Genomic DNA, 19,911 nt, shown 5'->3' with positions numbered 1-19,911 from the left:
TGGCTCTTCTAGTAGTAAGTAAATCATCTCACAAGACCAGAATTGGTCCCTCCAATGTCAGCCCTTGCAATGCCCTTACCACCTCCAACTAAGCTTCACCTCTTCTTAAATACATATGGTGTTTTTATTAATTCTTTGAGAATTTCACGCAATGTATTTTGATCATATTCACCTTTTTACTCATCCTGGATCTATCCCCACCTGCCCCCAACATCAAGCCATCTTTTTTTTTGAAGGACCCACTGAGTCCAATTTGTGCTGTCCATATACTCCTGGATGTGAGACCATCCACTGGAACGTGGTGACCCACCAGAGGGTCCTACCTCTTAAAGCCTCCAGTGCCAGGTTCCAGAGCAAGACCCTTTGGACAAACAAATCACATCTAAAGTGTAGTGAACACCAAAGGCGTGTTTTGAAGCCAGTCTCAGAGATGCTGGTGGAGAGGGCATGCTGGAGAGCTCTGTGAGCTCCTCCTGGAAGCTGTTACTTGACTCCCTCTGGGCCTGTAATGGAGAGCATGGATCCTCATGTTTCCTGGCTTCACTTAGGACCAGCCAAATTAGGCTGTTGTGTGAGGGCTTTCTGCAGCTGCATCTACAGCGGGGAACCAGGAAGCAAATAGCAGTGAACGTGAGGGTGCATTTACGGTCTGAACTTTGCACCGTGGGATCCAGGCAAAGGGAGACTTCAGCAGAAGCCTAAGTCTTCCCAGGGAACAGGACAGCGCTTGGGTTCTGTGTTTGGGAAGCTCGTCCTTCTTATGGAGGAGGCTGTCACTCACTCTGCCTTCCCCTGCAGATGTGCTCACGCATGGAGATTTACCCTAGCAAAACACGCCCCTGCTCTCCAAAGTGCTTTTTCTGGTGGCTAGTGAACGCCAGTTGTCCTTAATTAACAAATCACAGGCTTTAAGTGGATTGATTATCTTCTCTCAGTTTTCAGTTTTCATCTGCTCACAGATGAACCATGGGCGATTTTTGTTTGTTTGCATGGGAGTCCAGAAAAAAAACTGCTGTGAAAATGGAGGCAGTGATTATGCAAGTGTGCTGGGGTGCTTGAACAAGGTACCCCAAATCAGGAAGCTGAAGAGCTTAAGTGAGTGCATGTCTGGAGGTTGGAAGCCAAGAATCACTGTGTCAGCTGCTTTATCTCTGTAGACCAGGCTGGCCTCAAACTCAGAGATCCACCTGCTTCTGCCTCCTGAGTGCTGGGATTAAAGGCGTGAGCCACCATTCCCGGGGTGCTTTGGTTCTTCCGAGGGCTAAAAGGAAGAGTAAGCTCAGGGTATCTTCTCTGACTTCCCAGGTTTGCTGGCAAGCCTCGCCTTGCAAAAGCCTCATCCTACTCCCTGTTGCATGAGTGTGTGGCACTCTTCTTGGGTGTATGCTGTGTCTGAATGTCCCCTTTCTGTGGGAAGAGCGGTCACATTTAGTAGCAGCCGGCCCGATTCCAGGATGAACTTGTTTAAACTTATATCTCAGCAACCATGTAAGGGCCACTTTCAAGGGAGGACCCATTTTAACCTGTAGTGTGCTCCTGGGTAGCTGACGTGCTGGGGATGAAAACTCCAACATTGGAAGTGTAAGGCGATAAGTTGATTCATCACCCTGGCAGTGTGCACAGGACTAGACGCCCCTCTGCCGCACTGAAGGCATTCAGCTGCTTTCTTACCTGCCTGTCCACCAGCCTCTGAAAGGATGGAGAGTAGAGAAACTCAGGTAGAGATTCCTGGGAAGGGGGCAGACTCTCAGGCAGAGGTCCGCAACAGCTCTCATTCTCCGAGACGAGGTGAGAAGGAGCCTCCTCGGGATCCAGAGAGGAATAGAAAACCAGACAGGGCTGGTTTCAGTGAGAAGCTTCCTGCTCTCCGCTGGGCCCTGGGAGTCAGGAACAAAGGGCTCATGGGAGAGGTGCTCAAAGGTTAGGTTCGTGAGAGTCGTCAGGACTTCTCAGGGAGATAGGCCAGGCTTGTCGTGTTATTATTTTAGCAGGCTAAAGGAGAAAAGGGCTCATGGCCTTACTGTGTGCCCCTGAGACTAGAGGGAGGCTCTGCCGTGCAGCAGAGGCTCACCCACAGCTGTTGGGGACCCTGAGTCAAGGCCAAGGCCATCTTCCAATTTCTTCATTGATGAAAATGATCTCACTTTTAAAGCCCCAGCTAGAATGGGTTCACAGGTATGAAAGGTGGTGTTAGGGTGTTGGGTAGCGTCCAGCAGGGGAAAGCAGCCTGAAAGTGGCAGGCACGGACGCTGCTCCCTGGGTAAATCGCTTCTTCCTTCTGAAACAGATCCCCGGAGAATGTGATGAGGGGTCCAGTCCATGGTTCTCTCAACCATGACATTCAGCAACTCCATGAAAAAGCTCCTACACTAGATCCCCCGAGACCTGAGTTCAAACTGGGCACTGACCACTTCCTAGTATGGGTTAGGCAAATCTCTCAACCTCCCTCAGCCCAATGAGAGGTGGACAACACTAACTACTCAGGTGTAGGTTAAACGGGAGACTCTGTGTGTTACGCTTAATGGGTGGATCCGCATGCGGTCAAAGCCGTCGCTGTGGGATGCTTTCCCTCAGGATTGACTGAAATAAAGCTGTGAGGTGCCTGCAAGCCGCAGGTGTTCACAGCCCTCCCCCTTTAACCTGACAGTTGCCGGCACTCATGGTTCTCACTGGGACACTGGGAAGATTGTCCAGAAAAGAATTGAACTACCTAAGAATATATTTGTCGTCAAGCACTCAAACCGATGACAGCCACGCGTTTGCTTCCAGTTACTGGCGATGCTCATTACAACCAACTAAAAATTTATTAAATTGCCCTGAGCAGATGTCCAGGGGGCGGAGTACTTGCCACACAAGCATGAAGACCTGAGCGAAAGTCTTCAGAACCCTTGTAGAGCTGAGCGTGGCAGAGGCAGAACCCTGGAAGCTTGCAAGCCAGCTAGCCCGGTATTCACAGGAGGAAGGAGGCAAGGATTGACACCGGAGGCCATCCCCTGACTCACAGATGCTCACCCACATTCTCGCACACAGATGCAGTCGGACATACCACCCATATATATCAAAGAACTAAATACAGTTCATTAAACCACACGCCTTCAGGACTTGCCCTTTGTTAGAAAGTGGGTAGAGAATGAATTCAAATTAGCCACTATTAAACACACCCCACCTGTTGCTGGAGAGAAAAATCGGACAGGGATCTATCTTAAGGGCTTTTCCTCCTCCTGGCAGGTCACCAGGCAGCACAGAAGTTCAGAAGACAAAGACGTGCCCTTCCATAATGTCCTACAGACGAGAGCTGGAGAAATACCGAGACCTGGATGAAGATGAAATCCTGGGGGCCCTCACGGAGGAGGAACTCAGGACTCTGGAAAATGAGCTGGATGAGCTAGACCCTGATGTGAGTAACAGGAGAGGGGAACACTGGTCTTGGGGGTGGGGGTGACCTGCCCTGGGAACTTGATGAAGGGGCGGTGTGGTGGCCACATGGGGGGAAGGGCAGGTGGGCCACTCTCGAAGCCACCAACGCCTTATATGACAGTGCGTTGGAATGATGCTGCCTTGGCAGGGCTATTTTTAAAATGCTGTATTACTCATGATTCTCCAGAAAAACAGAACCAATAAGATGTGTGTGTGAGAGAGAGAGTGTAAATGTATATCCTGAGAGATTTATAAGCAATTGGCTCATATGGTTTTGGAGACTGACAAGTCCTGGGATCTGCAGTTAACAAGCTGGAGCCCAGGAGGGCCAATGATGTCAATCTGATCTAAATGCTTGTAGGCTAAAGGCCTAAGCAAGCTAAGGCTAAGTTCAAAGATTAAAAAATAACAAAACAAAACAAAAACCACAGTCCAGTTGAGGGGAGGGTTAGCTTCTCAGGTCTGTTTAGGCCTGTGACAGATGGCATGGGCCCTCTCATGTCATAGAGGTCATCTGCCTGACTCAGTCTACAGATGCAAATGTTCATCTCCCCAGAAACACCCTCCCAGATACAACTAGAATAACATCCAACCAAACGCCTGGCACCCACCGCTGAGGCAAGGTGACTCATAAAACTGCCCGTGACAAGACTGCCTGTGACAAGTCATCCTCTTTGCTAACTTGGTCCCTGTGTGTGTCTCTTCACACCAGAGGCGATTATCAGCAAACAAAGACAACAGCGCGTCATAACTGTGCCCAAAATGATACTCTACATGACAGAAACATTCCTCTTCTCCAGGAGGGAGACGCAGATCTTCAGTGATGTTTACGCTAATGCTGTAATGGAAAACTAATACTTACACGGTACCATAGAATGTCAGTATAGCTTATGCTATATGAGGAGCCTGGAGGTGGGGGGGGGCACGAAGATGACAGTGATCTTTGCTGTCTTCATACGCGTCAGGAAGCAGGAGGAAATACTCGTGACGGTTTTAGCTCTGGTTTCTCTAGCCAGACAGATGGAAGTAGCCAGCGTTTATAACCTGCGCAGCCTCTGCCCTCAGCAAGCTGAGGGGGTGACCCCGAGCCTGATGTCCGAATGGTTTGTGTTGTCAACAGTTCTTCTCGGGCAGCTTTCATCCCAGCGGCCCCTGGAGCTACCCCAAGGGCTCCCCGTCTTCTGTACCTCCACTGCAGGGTAGATGGTAGTCAGCTTCAGGCACCCCTTCACCTGTTGATGCTGAAGTATGAGGAACGCCAGAGGCCAGTGACAGTGCTGACCTGCTGCTCAGTGGAATCGTTGTGCCCCCTGTGACAGAAACCTTTTCTCCTTCGGAACTGAGACCAAGAGAAGGCAGAAGGCCAAGGGGATAGACGCAAAATGGTTGCTAATGGTTCACTGAGGGTGACATTGTAGGCACACTCCAGAGCCCAACCTTGAACCCTGGACCTGTGGGTCTTGACCCTGAGGGAAACAGCACACATGAGGCCTCTGATTCAGAGCACATGCAAACTTCTAGGGGAGCCTTGCCCCAGCATTGCAAGGCCCCGCCTCCTGGCTATCACTGCAAGGCCCCGCCTCCTGGCTTAGTCCTGCAGCACTGTTGGGAGGGCTCTAGCATACCTCACTGCTTCTGGACAGTGGAGAACAGGTTGGAATAAACTGAGCGACAGAGAGCACCAGGGAGCCTCTCCTGTTTTAAGTTTCATAAGCAAATTTTGCAGCTGGCGTATTTAGGAAGTTCTTTCAATGCTCAGAGTTCTCCTGAATGGAGTCAAATGGAGTCTGGGTGCCTCGGGGATGGAGGTCTTGTTTAGCAAGCCCCACCAGAGCTGTGAGCAGGGTCAAGGAAGACATTCCCACTAGCGTCCTGGACAGGTCTCCAGCCTGTAACTAAATGCCAGGCACCCAGCACAAGCAAAAGCAGAAATGAATAGCATCAAAGATGGAGTTTCCCTGTCCCTTTTTACGCCAGTCATTGCTCATCTCTGACCAAACAGCGGCTCATAAGGAGAGCATCACTTCAGTAGCGTTTTACTAACCCATAGGCCATCACTGCTGAGGCGCAGTGACAAGACTCAGCAGGGACAACTCAAGGCCAGAGTTAGATGCCCCACCTCCCTCCGGGGCCCTGCCTTTGACACGTGATCTTGGGTTGGCTGTGGTCTGCCCTTCTCCAGGCCTTGGTGTCCCACCAATGAAACTGTGGCGCCAGTTGGACCTCCCAGGGCTCAGCTTCAGGTGCCTTTTCATCTACAGACTCGGCTTCTTCCTGGATAGCCTAGACTGCTCTTTGAAGGGCTGGTCCCAGCCGCTCCCACCCCCAACAACATCCATCTAGATAGTATGTCCTCATCTTGCTGTTTGAGATGGTTCCTTAGTGGGGCTGCTCAAGTTGACTAGCAAGGTGTTGGTGGAGAGAGAGTCTTAGGGCCTTCCTTCCCCTGCTGCCTCCATTCAGAGGAAATGCAATGGAGTCGAAAGAAAGGTCGAGCGTTTCTGTTCTAACTTTTCTGGATCGGTTTCCATAGAATAACAAGGGGGAATTGCTTTCAAGAGTGAGAATGCAAGCTGTGCTAACTTGGTGCTAGGTGCCATCACTGGAGCCTGGCATGGATGCTGCCTCTGGTTAGCTCAAGGTGTGCCGTGTGGGCAGAATCGATTACATCCAAGAGCAGATGGACCTCAGGGCCGGGATTACTTCCTCCTGGTGGGAGGTTCCATGGAGCAGTTGAGGTTGGAACCATGCCCTAGGTTTTCTAAATCAAGAATAAAAGCAAAGGATTCCAGTCCAGTGTGGTTCCCTGTGCCTGGGTTCACTGCGGAGGAGTCTCCGTGTGAGAAGTAGGATGTGCCTGATGGAGTCCAGGTGGCAAGGTGACCTGGGGAGCCTCTCAAAGGGAGGTGGTCCCATGTGGCTTAATGGCGTGAGAGCTGACCCTGGAGGTATTTAGACCAGATGGGAAGTGAAAGGGATTCATGTGGGAGCCTTGGATCCTGTGGGCTCCCATAGGCATGTTTTTCCTGAAGATACGGATGCTGCCCTCTCCACAGACCTACCCTGTAGGGAGTGGAATCTGTACCATTCCTGGGACCAGTGTGACCGCCCATCCACCCCACCCCAGACACCTGCCTGCCCACTGTGTCTGGCCCTTGGCTCTTTTGGCAGCACCCTGAGCTGCGGTGTGGGCCTGAGGTCAGCTGAGGCTGTGGCTGCGAATAGGGCAGGTGATGACAGGAGTCAGAACTCAGCATCAGCCCCAGGAGGGTGGAGCCTCTCAGAACCAAGCTTTTTGTTTCCAAGGACTGGGCTGAGGCCCTGGCTGGGGCCCTGCTTCACCCCTAAACCAACAAAGAACTCCCACAGAGTTCCCTACTCAAACAGGCTATGTGGCCACAGCAGAAGTTCCCAGGGGCCTCTGTACCAGGCAGCCTGCTCTGTCTCAAAAGTAGCAGGGACAAGGCCACTCTGTGGGTACCCACAGGAGGGAGGGGGGGAACACAGGAGGTTCAGATTGCTGCCCGGCTTGCCAGGTCAGGGAGCGGGGTCCCAGGAGTCAGATAGTTAGCAGTCTGGAGAGAAACATAGACCCTGAAGCAGGTGCCTGCCACCTGAGACCTGCCCATCCCAACTACTGTGGTTTCAAAGGCTCCTTTCTCTTCTCAGTTCAGGGAGAAGAAAAGAGAAACCGAAGAGAAGGGGAGAAGATGGGGTGGGAGTTAGTGTCCCAGTCACACAATGGACCCCTTCAGTGAGGTAGGCTCCCTCACCTGATTTACAAGACAGTTGGGTTTTGAAAGGCAAACGGGGCTCCCTCCAACCCAGAACAGAACATTCCAGCTCCAGTTTCACTGGACCTGGCCCAGCTCTGTAATCAGGACTCTGGGAGAGGCTGAAGGTATGCAGGCTTGGAGGAGGGGCACCAAACAGGTACCCAGTACCCCTTTTACAGGCCAGAATCAGAGCACAGAGAGGGAAAGGAACCTGCTCCCTAGAACAGACGTCTCTCAGAACCCAAGCAGCTCCCAAGCCCACAGCGTCCAGGCCCTGCGCCCTGGCAGACTCCCCGCTCCTGCATTTATTTTTGTGTCGCGGTGCTGATGTGGCACTTTGTGTGTGTGCACATGCTGTTCTAAGTACATGGGAGACACAGCTCACTTAGCTTCACCATGATCTTGGGAGGCAGGTGCTCTCGTCAGCCCAGTTCTGCAGAAGTAGCTGAGAGACAAGGCGACTTGTCCAGTATCTCCCAAACAGGCAGCGGCAGAGCCTGAACGTGGTCCTAGAGTTCACACCCTCATTTCTGAGGCCTCATGAGACTTTGCAGGAAGAGACTCAGTGGTACCACATGCAAATTACGCCCTTTCTTCCTGTAAGGAGTTGAGGCCCAGACAGCGATGTCTGGCCTCCTCTGCTCCCGGCTCAGACCTGGGCCTTTTCCTGTTTGGATCTCAGTTCCCTTCTCAGTGAAGAACACCCAGTTGGTCCAGATGACTTAGGAGACCCCTGAGACTCTATCCACTTGTAATTTTCTGAGCCCCTCTTAGCTGTCTTGGTGCCTGATGGCAGCAAACACTTCAGAGAGTGGCGTGTGGGTTATGCAACTGTTAAGCCTCGGTGTCATGTGACAGAGTCTAGTAGAACACTTGAAAAGCAGCTTTGCCACAGAGGATTCCAAACTTGAGCACATGAAAAAAAAAAAAAGGCCTCGAAACTTAGTGTCTCTCCCTCTGGAAAAACTCGAGCTTATCATGAGATTGCTGCCCTTGGACTCCCTCGGGAAAGGAATGCCTCATGCGCTAAAAGTGTCTGCTGTTGACCGATTCCCGGCCCTGTCCTTTCTCTCTCCGTGCAGTCAAGTGGGCGCTGCACTGAAGCCCAGTCAGCCCCTCGCTCAGGTCTCGCTTGTGCGGGGCAGTGGGGGGATGAGCACGGGAACGGCGAGCCACGCAAGCGAAGCATGCCAGCAGCAGTGGGCGGGCTCCTACGCCCACAGACCTTCGCAGTCGATGCGTCGGATGGTGCCTGGACCATCCTCTGAGAGCGTTCAGCATTTAGCTCCATCCTAAGATGGGGAAACTGAGGCTTAGCGGAATGAGGGTTGGATTGCAATAGCTCAGTGCCTCCTAAGCAGGAAGACTTGGTTTTGTTCCCTAGAGCCCAAGCAAAAATGCCAGAAAGAGAGACTCTCCCCTGAATTCCTGGTGCTTAGGGGTGAGGACGGGGAGACAGAGATGGATTTCTGGAGTTCATTGGCCAGCCAGTCTAACCAATCAGTGAGCTCCATGTTTAGTGAGAGAGCCTGTATCAAGAAATAAGATACTTTGACTTCCACATACACCGGAACAGGCAGGCAAGGGTACCAGCATGGGCATGTTCAAGCATACACACACATACACACACACACACAAACACACACACACACACACAAACACACACACACACACAGTTAAAATATATAAAGAAAAATTTAAGAGACTGCCAACAAATAATCTATTAATATTGCTTGTTAGCAAGACTTTGAAGGGAAATTGACTATTTTTAAAAGGCTGTTTACAGGAGACAAGATAGATTACTCCCAACCTTATAAAGGAATTGGAGCCTAAGCGTTGATTTCTAAGTCAGCTGTTGGGAATTTGTGACACAGTATCTCCACAGAAACGCTAATGGAAGCAGGCTGTCTGCAAGGCCTGGGGTAATATGATTCTGTAGAGACATGCTCTTGCATGCCAGGGGTTCAGCATTTCATGGAATTTGTTTCAGAAATCTCCACAAAGACCCTGTGATTGAGCTCCGCGGTGGCAGGTGTCAATGCCAGTCTGTAGATGGGCTAGGGTAATGCGGGGACCCTACTGCTCCTAAGTGGTGAACTGTATTCAGCAGAAGCTTTCTGGACTTAGGTGTTACAGGTTCTGAAAACAAGAGGTGTACATGCATATATGTATGCATGCACACGTATAGGCACACACATACATACATGCATGCTCACATACACCATGCACATACATGTATGCATATATTCACACAGAGACACATACATACATGCACATACATGTGCACATGCATGCACGCACACACACATAACACACACCCCATATGCATACAAAATACAGGAGAAAGACCCTGACTGTGGCATCCTCTGAACACACGCTGTTTGGTTGGTACTGTCTTTGACCAAGCCATCATATAAATCCCATGAGTCTCATGTTGTATGATGAAGAAATCAACAGTGGGAAGACTGTGAACCCGAGAGAGGGGAGAAAGCTTACCAAAGGTCACACCCGCCGAGCGGTGGTGGCGCACGCCTTTAATCCCAGCACTCAGGAGGCAGAGGCAGGCGGATCTCTGTGAGTTCGAGGCCAGGCTGGACCGACAGCCTCCAAAACAATACAGAGAAACCCTGTCTCGCAAAACCAAAAAAAAAAAAAATCACACCCCTGGGTTAGCAGCAGGGTCATGGGGAGGACCTGGGCCTTCCTGTCACTCCTCAGGGCTCCCTCCAGATCTGAGCCTGCAGGATAGCATATCCTCTCATGCCACAGATCAGGCTCTGTAGGGCACAGGGCTCCCCTGGCCATCCCAGGAGCAGCCAAGTTTGGTCCATGGGGCTGTGATGCTCCCTTGTAACACAAACCGGCAGAATTGCAAGCCCAGGACAGAAGTAAACAGTTGGAATGGAAAGAAATAAATCTCTCCTCTAAAAATAGGCTCCCATCCTTAGAAACATTGCCCAGCAGTGTGTGCAGGACCGGGGATGGGCCTGGCCAGCACGGACGAGAGTCAGGCAAGGCTGCAGTGTCCCCACCCACCCTGTCCCGTGACACCTCTTCCTCACCCTTCTCCATTCTCCAAGCTTTCCCGTGTCCCTTCTTTCCTGCCACTAGAACCAGAGGCCAAAAATCCCCCATTGTACAAGGACCCCCCCCCCAGCTGCTGGAGCCTCGCTGCCCCAGCTCCTGGAGCCTCGCTGCCCCAGCTGCTGGAGCCTCGCTGCCCCAGCTGCTGGAGCCTCGCTGCCCCAGCTCCTGGAGCCTCGCTGCCCCAGCTCCTGGAGCCTCGCTGCCCCAGCTCCTGGAGCCTCGCTGCCCCAGCACGGCACCTCCTCCACAGGAGACAGGGTGCTTGCTCTCTGCTGTGACATATTTAACAGCAGAGGAAGAATGCACTACAACACCTACATCCCCACTGTCCACGTTGAACAGATCTTAAACTCTTATCTTCCTTGACTCATACCAACCTTAAAAAGGCAAGATAAAGGGTAAGCCTGGAGCCAAGGTCTCACCTTCGCCTGTTCTCCATCTCTGCCCATTCCCCTAAGCACTTTTCTACTCCCCAGGCAGCAAATCAGATGCCCATAGCACCAGGTGGGGGTAGAGATGAAAGAAAAAAGTCTGTGCTCACCACGGCTCATCTTTTATTTTTCCCACCTTCGGGAAGAATTGTATACAACAGATCCACAGTGTATAAAAAGATTCACTGTACAGAAAAAGAACTTTCACATGCCACAAACTTTGAGGAACATAAGCCACATCCAAAGCAATTACACAGAGTGGCTGACTTGGGCCCCATGTCAGAAACAACAGGGGATGGTAGGGACTAAGTTTGTCTAAAGGACACCTGCTTTTGGCTCTGCCAATTGGTGACCACATGAGCATACAGATTCAGGATGGTCATGCCAGATAAAATGTTGAGAGGTCCTGGAAATCTGGTTTTTCATGCGCTGGCTCCTGGTTTTTAAAGCACTGGCAATTTATTGGAACACTCAAGACCAAACCAAAAACAATCCAAATTTCTGTGTTTCTTTGGGCCATAGATTTCTCCATTTGCAGGCCTGTCTTCTGCTCTGTATGAGAAGGTTCTGTTGTATTTTTCATTTAACACACATATGCACAAGCATACACACATGTATGTGTATCTGTAAGTATGGTTACATCAGAAGGACCTTGACTGCTAGACAGATGGCTTAGCAGACAAAGTGCTTCCTGTGTCAGCATGAGGACCTGAGTTTGGATCTCCAGCACCTGTTACAGGGCTGACCAGGGATGCTTGTGGTACTGGACTGGAGAGTGGGGAGCAGATATAGGTGGATCCTGGGGCTTGCTGGCAGCTGATCTAGATGACCAGATGAGCTCTAAGTTCAACAAGAAGCCCTGTCTTGAAAAGTAAGGTGAAGTGATTGAGGAAGGCATGCCAACATCAGTGCTGGCCTCTTACACACATGCGCACAATCCATACAGCAGCACACATGCACACTAAAAAAGAACAAAAGAGAAACAAAGATCCCTGGATACTGCCTGCAGTTTGGACCTAACAAGTGTCTGTTGCCCCTAAATGCTTGATGTGTTACTAACTGAACTCTCAGCTTTGTGAGACTCCGAACCACATCGTAACACTGCCCGGAGTTTGATGGAAGTAGAGCCTGCCTTCTGATCTGCTTCTCCTGCTGCGCCCACCTGGCTTCCAGGATGGAGGCCTAAGGCACAGTGAGGAAGGATGGTCCATCTGTCAAGGGGGCACTGGTCTGTCCAGCATGGGACCTCAGTGCAGTCCCCCTCTCCTGGTTCTCTGTTCCCCAGCACCCGTCCTGGAGTCTGTACCCCTTGCTCCATCCTATAATTTGGGGTGTTGTGGGGCTTAGTCACAGTACCCAGACCAACAGCAGCATGCTGTGCACCGCCCCCCCCACACACTTTTTTTTAGACGTGACTGATTTCTTTGGCAAAGGTAATACAATAGTTTATTTTCGTTACCGTGGAGAATCAGGTTAAGGGCCGTTCTGTGCATGGCTCACCATCCATCGCCAGAGGACTGCAGATCCTTGAGTACACTCATTATAAACAGTGTCATTTGTATGCAAACATGGGCTGCCTGCCCTGTGGCTTTTAAGCCTGAAATCATTAGTGTAGAGGACCTTTTTAGATTTCCTAACAGTTTTCTGGAGTTTGCAGTCTTTGTTATAGTACATTCTGTGCCGGGACAGCTGTGCACATGCTCACATCTTAAACCCACAGTGGTCTAGCCTGGGAGGTTCCTAACATAGCCTTCCCTACGTATAGCAATGGTGGCTGCAGAGACATCATCTTCAGGCTCTCTGATGCTCGTTTGCAGGCTGTGAGGCCTCAGGTGAGGATTTGTGGACCTCTGCTGTCCTTTGGATGACTGGAGTCCAGCATGTGTGTGTGTGAGGATCAGGTTAAGACACTGCACACCCGCATCTAGTGTGTAACAGGAAGCTGATGTTGAAAAAGGTCAGAAATAGGCTGCATGTTGAAACACACACCTATAATCCCAGGAACTTGGAAGGCTACTGTAGGAAGATTACTAGTTTGACACCAATCTGGGCTATGTAGTAAGTTTAAAACTTTGTTTTAAAAATAAATAATATTTTTTTCAAAAAGAGTACCATAAAAATATGGTTAATTTCCCCTCTATGATTACTTCCAGGAGTGTATTAAGCTTTGTGCTTCTATAATTTAAAAAAATGTCTTTGTTTTTTAGTTTGTGTTTTCTGTTTGTTTGAGACAAGATACATCATTATAGCTCCGTAGACCAGGCTGGGCTCAGGTGCACAGAAATCTGCTTGCCTCCGCCTCCCGAGTCCTGACATTACAGGCGTTCGCCACCACGCCCAGCTTGAAAACATTTTTAATTAAAACCCCATGGGTGTACCTCTTTCTCCAGCCCAATGCCAGGAGTGGGTAGAAAAGCACACGAAGGGATGTCCTGACCTCCTCTGTGGGACGTTAGTGTGACAGCAAACTTGGGTCAGACATGGCAACCGAGCAGCCCACGGCTGGGGTACTTTAAATGTGCTTTATTTGTCCTGAATGTTATTTCGCAAATGTTCAGGTTATATGTCAATGTTTTAAAATCAAAAGAGTTCACTTCAAAAGGTTCACTCAGCCCACCCACAGTTGTTCATGTCCTCGCTTTGCTGGACCTGGGCAATATAGGGCTCACACGCCACAGTCAGCACAAGGGTCAAAGGTCCCGCAGTGTCATCATCAGAGAGTGCCTGCAAATCCGTTCCTTAAACCCGCAGGGCTTAAGGCAAAATGGTGGGCACTGTGGTGAAGCCAGAGTGCTTGTGGGGTAGACGCCGTTAGGCCTACTTGCAGGAGAAGAGAAGGGAACTCAGATTCCTCGGAGGACAAATGACTCCCGTTGTCTGCAGGCATCATGGAGTCCACCACTACAGGTGACAGATCACTCTTCACTGTCCAGTGGCGCGAGCCCTTTAGGATGCTTACACCAGGCCTTGAGATCCCCATCGGCTCCACCCCTTCACCTGCCCAGGCCTTTGCCCCACCTGGTTGGGTCATGACTCTACAACCTTGCCCATTGCCTAGACGCCTAGTAATGCTTCCTCAGCAGATGTTTGTTGAGTCATTCTTTTGAAAGGCAATGAAATATACATTCTACATACACGCGGTCATGACATATTTTCCTGGCCACCAAGATGGTGATGAGGACTTTTCCACACATTAGCTGGCCTGTGTCTGAGAGTCAAGTTTTGGCTCTAAGCAAACCTGATAGGTAAATTTTTCTCTCTGTTTTCTCATACATGTCCCACAGCATGTTACGCTGTAGGATATGGCAGCATTTTCGGTCCAGCTGGCTCTAACCTAGTCAGTCCCAGTGTCCCTTCTGGCACTAGCCTGAGAACAGGCTCCCTTCTCAGCATCCCAAGACTGCTTGGATTAGTTGTTGCTTTAGTTATTTTGATTATATTTTTCTCACTGGAAAAAAAAAACCAGCCTTTTTTTTTGGATATAAGCCACACATCATCCAATTTATCCATTTAAAGTAGACAGAACGGTTTTTAAAGTCTACTTACAGCTGTCCAGCCTTCACTGCAGTCAGTTTAAAAACATTTTCATCACCTCAGAGAGAAGCTTCTTTGTAACTTGTTGCTCGGCCCCGCCCCTTCTCATCTGTCTTAGCTCAGCCGGCATAATGAAGCACTGTGGCGTGCAGGGCCTGAGCACTGGAACCATGTTTTCCAAGTTCTGGATGCTTGGGAGCCCTGGGATAGATCTGGAGTCGGGGTGGGGGTGTCTTACAGATGACTCTTTCTGGCCTGGGATCATTGCCTTCTCACTACGTCCCCTTGTGACAGGTGGCTGACAGCAAGTTCTGTGATGTCTCTTCTTGGAAGGACACTAATCTTTCTTAGTGAACAAGGGCTCTATCCTCATGACCACACAAATCCTGTCTCAGATACAGTCGTGGTGGGGCTCGGAACTTCACTGTGTGATTCGGGGATTGGGGACACCGGTCAATCTGCAGCACCAGCCGTGGAGCAATAATTTAGGTACCTTTTGTCTTTAGAGACAGGACTTCTTTGGACATCACATTGCAGGGAGTCATGGAGTTGCCTTGCCCAGTTGCCTTGAGAGGCACAAGTCATAGGGTTTTCAGGTTAGAGTCTGTGGCTCCTGGGGCACTGTGTGACTTTCAGTTCCTGAGAAACTGAGGCACTCGCTGAGGCTGGGAAGCCTTCAGGCCACCTGTGTATCTGTGTTCCCTAGAAGTCACGAAGCACACATAATCTTGTTAATTAATTTTGTGTATTCTGTATAGCCTGAAAAACGTCATTGTATCCTGGCAACTATAATTGTATTGATCCTGGCAACCCCCTTATATTCTGTTTCTGATAAGATAAAAAGTCTGATTGTTTGCAATAAACCTGTCTCAGTCTCAGTCTTGCTGAGACCCATTCAACCAGATTTGGTGTTAATTCCCACCTGTCGAATCAGGAGTCCCTGGCCAGGTGTAAGCTTTGGCGTGCACATGACGTGGGTTGCAGCATTTAATGACAGCTTTGGCGTGTACATGACGTGGGCTGCAGCATTTAATGACAGCTTTTGTGTCTGGCTTCTTTCACTTAGCGTGTTTTCCAATTCACTATTCGTTTTCATGGTTTGACAGTTTTCAGTAGCATAGATCTACCATATCTTATTTACCCAAACATCAGTTGATGGAATTTAGCGTGTTTATCTTTTTGACCATTGTTAATCATGCTTTATGTACATTTGTGTACAGGTCTTGTGGTTAACCTGTGGTTTGAATTCTTTTCCATGTCTAAATACAGCTTCTGGGTCATATGCTAATTGTATGTATAGCTTTTTCAGAAGCCTCCAGATTGCAATCCCAAGAGTCCACATATTGTCACAGGTCTGCCAGTAGCCAAGGTCCAGTTTTACCTCATTCTTGCCAACCCTTGTCATCTGTGCTTTTTGTTGTGCCTGTCCAGTGCGAGTTGCATTTTGTTGATGGCTGGTGGCACTGAGCCTCTTCTCATGTGTTTGAGAGTGGTTTCTGGTCTAGCTTGACTTTTCTGTTCTTTTCTTTCTTTCCTTTTTTTTTTTTTTTTTTTTTTGAGACAGGGTCTCACCATGGAGCCCAGATGGCTTCAAACTCTCTATCCTGTCAGCTTCAGCTGGGATTAAAGGCATGTGTTACTATACCTACCTTGTCAGGAATGTTTTATAATGAAAATGTTAACTTCTTTGTTTTGTGTGTTAGGGGCTGTATGTGAATACATGTTCGTGTGTCTGCATGTGGCGGCCAGAGGTCAATGACTAGTGTCTTCCTCATTTGTGTTCCACCTTATTTTTTTTAGAATAATGTTTGGTTCTTTGGATGGTCCATACATTTATACAAGATGTACTGATCGCATCAACCCATCGTTACCTCCCCGTAACTCCTGTTAGTGCCCCTCATTCTGTGTCTCTCCCAGCTTCATCTGTGTCCTCTTTTTATTTTTGTTATTAATTACCCCCTGAGTCCAATTAATGCTGCCCGTCTGCACACCCACCCACTCTTTTTGCAACAGGGTCTACCACTCAATCTGGAGCTCTCCCGTTAGGCTAGGTGACTGGCCAGCAAGCTCTAGGGGCCGTCCTGTCTCCACCGCCCGAGCACTGGGGCTGCAGATGCCCACTGACTCATGTGCGTGTGAGGGCTCAAACTTAGGTCCTCCTGCTTTTGCAGTAAGCATTTTACTGTCTGAGCCATCTCTGCAGCCCACTCTCAGGAATTTTATACGTTCTTTGAAAAATATCTATTCAGCTTCTTTGACTATTCTTTAATTTTTTGTCCTCTATTATTGAGTCCCAAGAGAAGCTCATGCATTCTATGTACTCTTATCAGATATGCGATTTAAAAACATTTCTCCCAATCTGTCTCTTCGCCAGTGTCCTGTGAAGAACAAATGGTTTTAATTTTGGTGCAGTCCATCCAGTGCATTATTTTTTTTCTTCTGTTGCTCACTGTTTTGTGTCATATCTAAGAAACCATTGCCTAATCTAGAGCCTGAAGATTTATGTCTGCACTTTCTTCTAAGAATTTTATAGTTTTAGCTTTTACATTTTGGTCTTTGATCCTCTGTGAGTTAATATTTATGTACACTGTGAGGTCATATGCTGTTTTTGAAAACAAGTTCAAGTGATAAATAACTAAGAGTTTTAAAAGATGTAACTCTTTGATTTTAACTGAAGATTCTGTGATACTTTTTCAATGTAGCCTTTAATGGAAAGAAAATAAACTTTGAGCCCTAATAAGGCTGACATGGTCACAATGTTCTTTAAAAAGTTGATGAGCTAAGAATCACCAGAAAATACTTTTGAAATTTTGGTTTTTAAAACTCGACTTCTTTCATTAAATATTTAACTTAATGAAGCCATGTTTTAGTATGTTATATAACTAATATTTTACACACATTAAACACACCTTTTCTCCCATATTCTGTGTCTTTGGTTTAATGTGGTAGTTCTCAGCCAGGGCAGCGCTCCCCCGGGGAAGACTCAGCAGTGTTTGGAGATGTTTGAATGTCACAGTACTGCTGGCCTCCAATGGCGCAGAAACCAGAGAGACTAAGACCAAGGCATCAGAGCAGCTGCCATGACCGTGTTGTCCAGACGATCATACCATGATGCCAAGGCTAAGAAACTGCCCTAGCTAAGCCAGGGTCCTCTGGCAGCAAGGTCTGAAGGCGATGAGAGTTTGAAAACCCCTTCCAACCGCATGGGTTTCTCTCATTACAACACTGAGCCCCAACCCCTTCCTGCCATTAAAATCTTCTATAGTAGCCTCATGGGTGTCACCAGTCTCTGATTATAACATTGAGGAGGCTGAAGAAGGAGGATGGCAAGTTGGAAACCTCTCTTGGCTACAGAATGAGTACCTTTAAAAAAATAGAATAATAAAGAAAAAACAGAAAGGATGATGAAACCCTTTATGGAGATAAAAACCCCTGCATGCCTCTTGAGGGGACGATCAGGCACTTACCCTCAGGGACTAACTCATTTCATATTTGTTTATCTTGGACTCTAAAATACATTTGGATAACTTTTTTCCATTATCCACATTTTGAATGACTGGCCTCCTGCTAAAGTGTATCTCATCTGATGATAGAACAGTGGGAAACTATCACTTGGGGGCATTTAACATATCAGTGCTGCTGGAGAGATGGCTCAGGGTTAAGAGCACTGGCTGCTCTTCCAGAGGGCCTGGGTTCAATTCCCAACACATACATGACAGCTCACAACTGTCTGTAACTCCAGTTCCAGGGGGGTTGACACCCTCGCATACAGGCAAAACACCAATGCACGTAAAATAAATACATAACCATCAGTACTGGCCAATCTTTCACATTACTTAATTTTAACTTCTCCCAAATATATATGAGACAGCCATCACCATTGATAATCGCATTCCGTAGCCATTGAAGCTGAGGCACACAGGGTATTCAGTTGTACCACCATCGGTCCGTGTCAGCATGTAGACTTGGTGTGGCCTCAACTGTGAAGCACAGGCATGTCACAAAGCAGGTGGGTCACCACTATGGATAGCATGGGTCACCTCTATGGATAGCATGGGTCACCACTATGGATAGCATGGGTCACCTCTATGGATAGCATGGGTCACCACTATGGATAGCATGGGTCACCTCTATGGATAGCATGGGTCACCTCTATGGATAGCATGGGTCACCTCTATGGATGATAGCATGGGTCACCTCTATGGATAGCATGGGTCACCTCTATGGATAGCATGGGTCACCTCTATGGATAGCATGGGTCACCTCTATGGATGATAGCATGGGTCACCTCTATGGATAGCATGGGTCACCTCTATGGATAGCATGGGTCACCTCTATGGATGATAGCATGGGTCACCTCTATGGATAGCATGGGTCACCTCTATGGATAGCATGGGTCACCTCTATGGATAGCATGGGTCACCTCTATGGATAGCATGGGTCACCTCTATGGATAGCATGGGTCACCTCTATGGATAGCATGGGTCACCTCTATGGATAGCATGGGTCACCTCTATGGATAGCATGGGTCACCTCTATGGATAGCATGGGTCACCTCTTTGGATAGCATGGGTCACCTCTATGGATAGCATGGGTCACCTCTATGGATAGCATGGGTCACCTCTATGGATAGCATGGGTCACCTCTATGGATAGCATGGGTCACCTCTATGGATAGCATGGGTCACCCTCTATGGATAGCCATAGATAGACACTGCAGGTAGTAAGGAGTACCCTTAATCCACAATACCGCCAGAAGCCCCTGCCAGGGGATAGGAGTAGCCCCCCACATCTATGTTTAGGAAGTGTCATATGACCTGTACCTGCCTTCAGAAGCATGCCTCACCTGGAGCATCATCACAATGGACGCTGTCTGGTAATCACCGCTTCTGGAGAGCTGTGACTCTTGTGGCGTTATTTGTATCCTCTCAGATCAGCTCAGGTCTGTGTGTCTGCATGCTGGTCCTCTTCTCAGAAAATTACCCCAGTTCCCAATGTCTCTGGGGTATGTCCATTTGCACCCCTTGTCCCCCAGCCTTGTAGACCCTTGTGACTCAATGTGGGGCACGCCCTGCTACTATTGAGACAGCAGTATGTGTTAGCCAGTGGGCAAGCACTTCATAAGCAGCCCCATGGCTATTAGCCTGTGGTCTCTCTCTTCCAAGCTCCATCCTTGTGGGCATGCCAGACCTGTGTGTCTCTCATCCTCTCAAGGGATCTTCAAGAAAGGATTCGAGACTGTTGTGAGTAACACGGAACAAACACTTTGAGGAGACTGTATTTGAGAATAAGCACTTTGAGGGAACCTATATTTGAGATAGGAGTGATACCAATTTGGTCAAGTCGAGGGTGCGGCTAAGAGTGAACACCTGCCTCTGAGTCACCCCCTTCTAGCTCTCTGAATGTAAGGGGCCCGGGATGCATGAGGATTAGAAATGAAGTTTGCCTCTCCAAAATCTGAGGGAATACCCTGGGTCTGTTCATGTTCTAGCCCTGAGACTCCTTGGGCAGTCTTTCTGTGCTCTGGACCTCAGTTTCCTCTTGAAGGGAGGGTTATATAATATCTGGTTTCTAAGCATCCTGAAGCTCTCATTATCTTTGATTCTTGAAGTGCTAAGGGCTGACTTAAGTGAAACCAATTCAAGTGATCAAAACCCTGCTAACTAG

At 48.8% G+C, this 19,911-nt stretch overlaps 1 protein-coding gene across 3 annotated transcripts in view; it reads left to right on the top strand.

Annotated features, from left to right (window-relative positions):
* Positions 1–19,911, top strand: part of Tmod1 (tropomodulin 1) — a 76,341-nt gene that overhangs the window by 15,081 nt on the left and 41,349 nt on the right. Inside the window, exon 2 of one of the 3 annotated variants that reach the window (XM_005078740.4) lies at positions 3,229–3,397. In XM_005078740.4, the coding sequence (XP_005078797.1) occupies positions 3,278–3,397 (120 nt within the window). In that variant the 5' untranslated portion in view covers positions 3,229–3,277. Of the gene's footprint in view, positions 1–3,228; positions 3,398–19,405; positions 19,488–19,911 lie in introns of those variants that run through there. The other 2 variants (XM_040738863.1, XM_040738868.1) reach the window with 2 other exon arrangements.

This window comes from Mesocricetus auratus, unplaced genomic scaffold (genome assembly GCF_017639785.1).
Source record: "Mesocricetus auratus isolate SY011 unplaced genomic scaffold, BCM_Maur_2.0 Super-Scaffold_6730, whole genome shotgun sequence".
NCBI classification, from domain to species: Eukaryota; Metazoa; Chordata; class Mammalia; order Rodentia; family Cricetidae; genus Mesocricetus; species Mesocricetus auratus.
The sequence above is the reverse complement of the archived record's forward strand: the minus strand, read 5'-3'. Positions and strand labels throughout refer to the sequence as shown.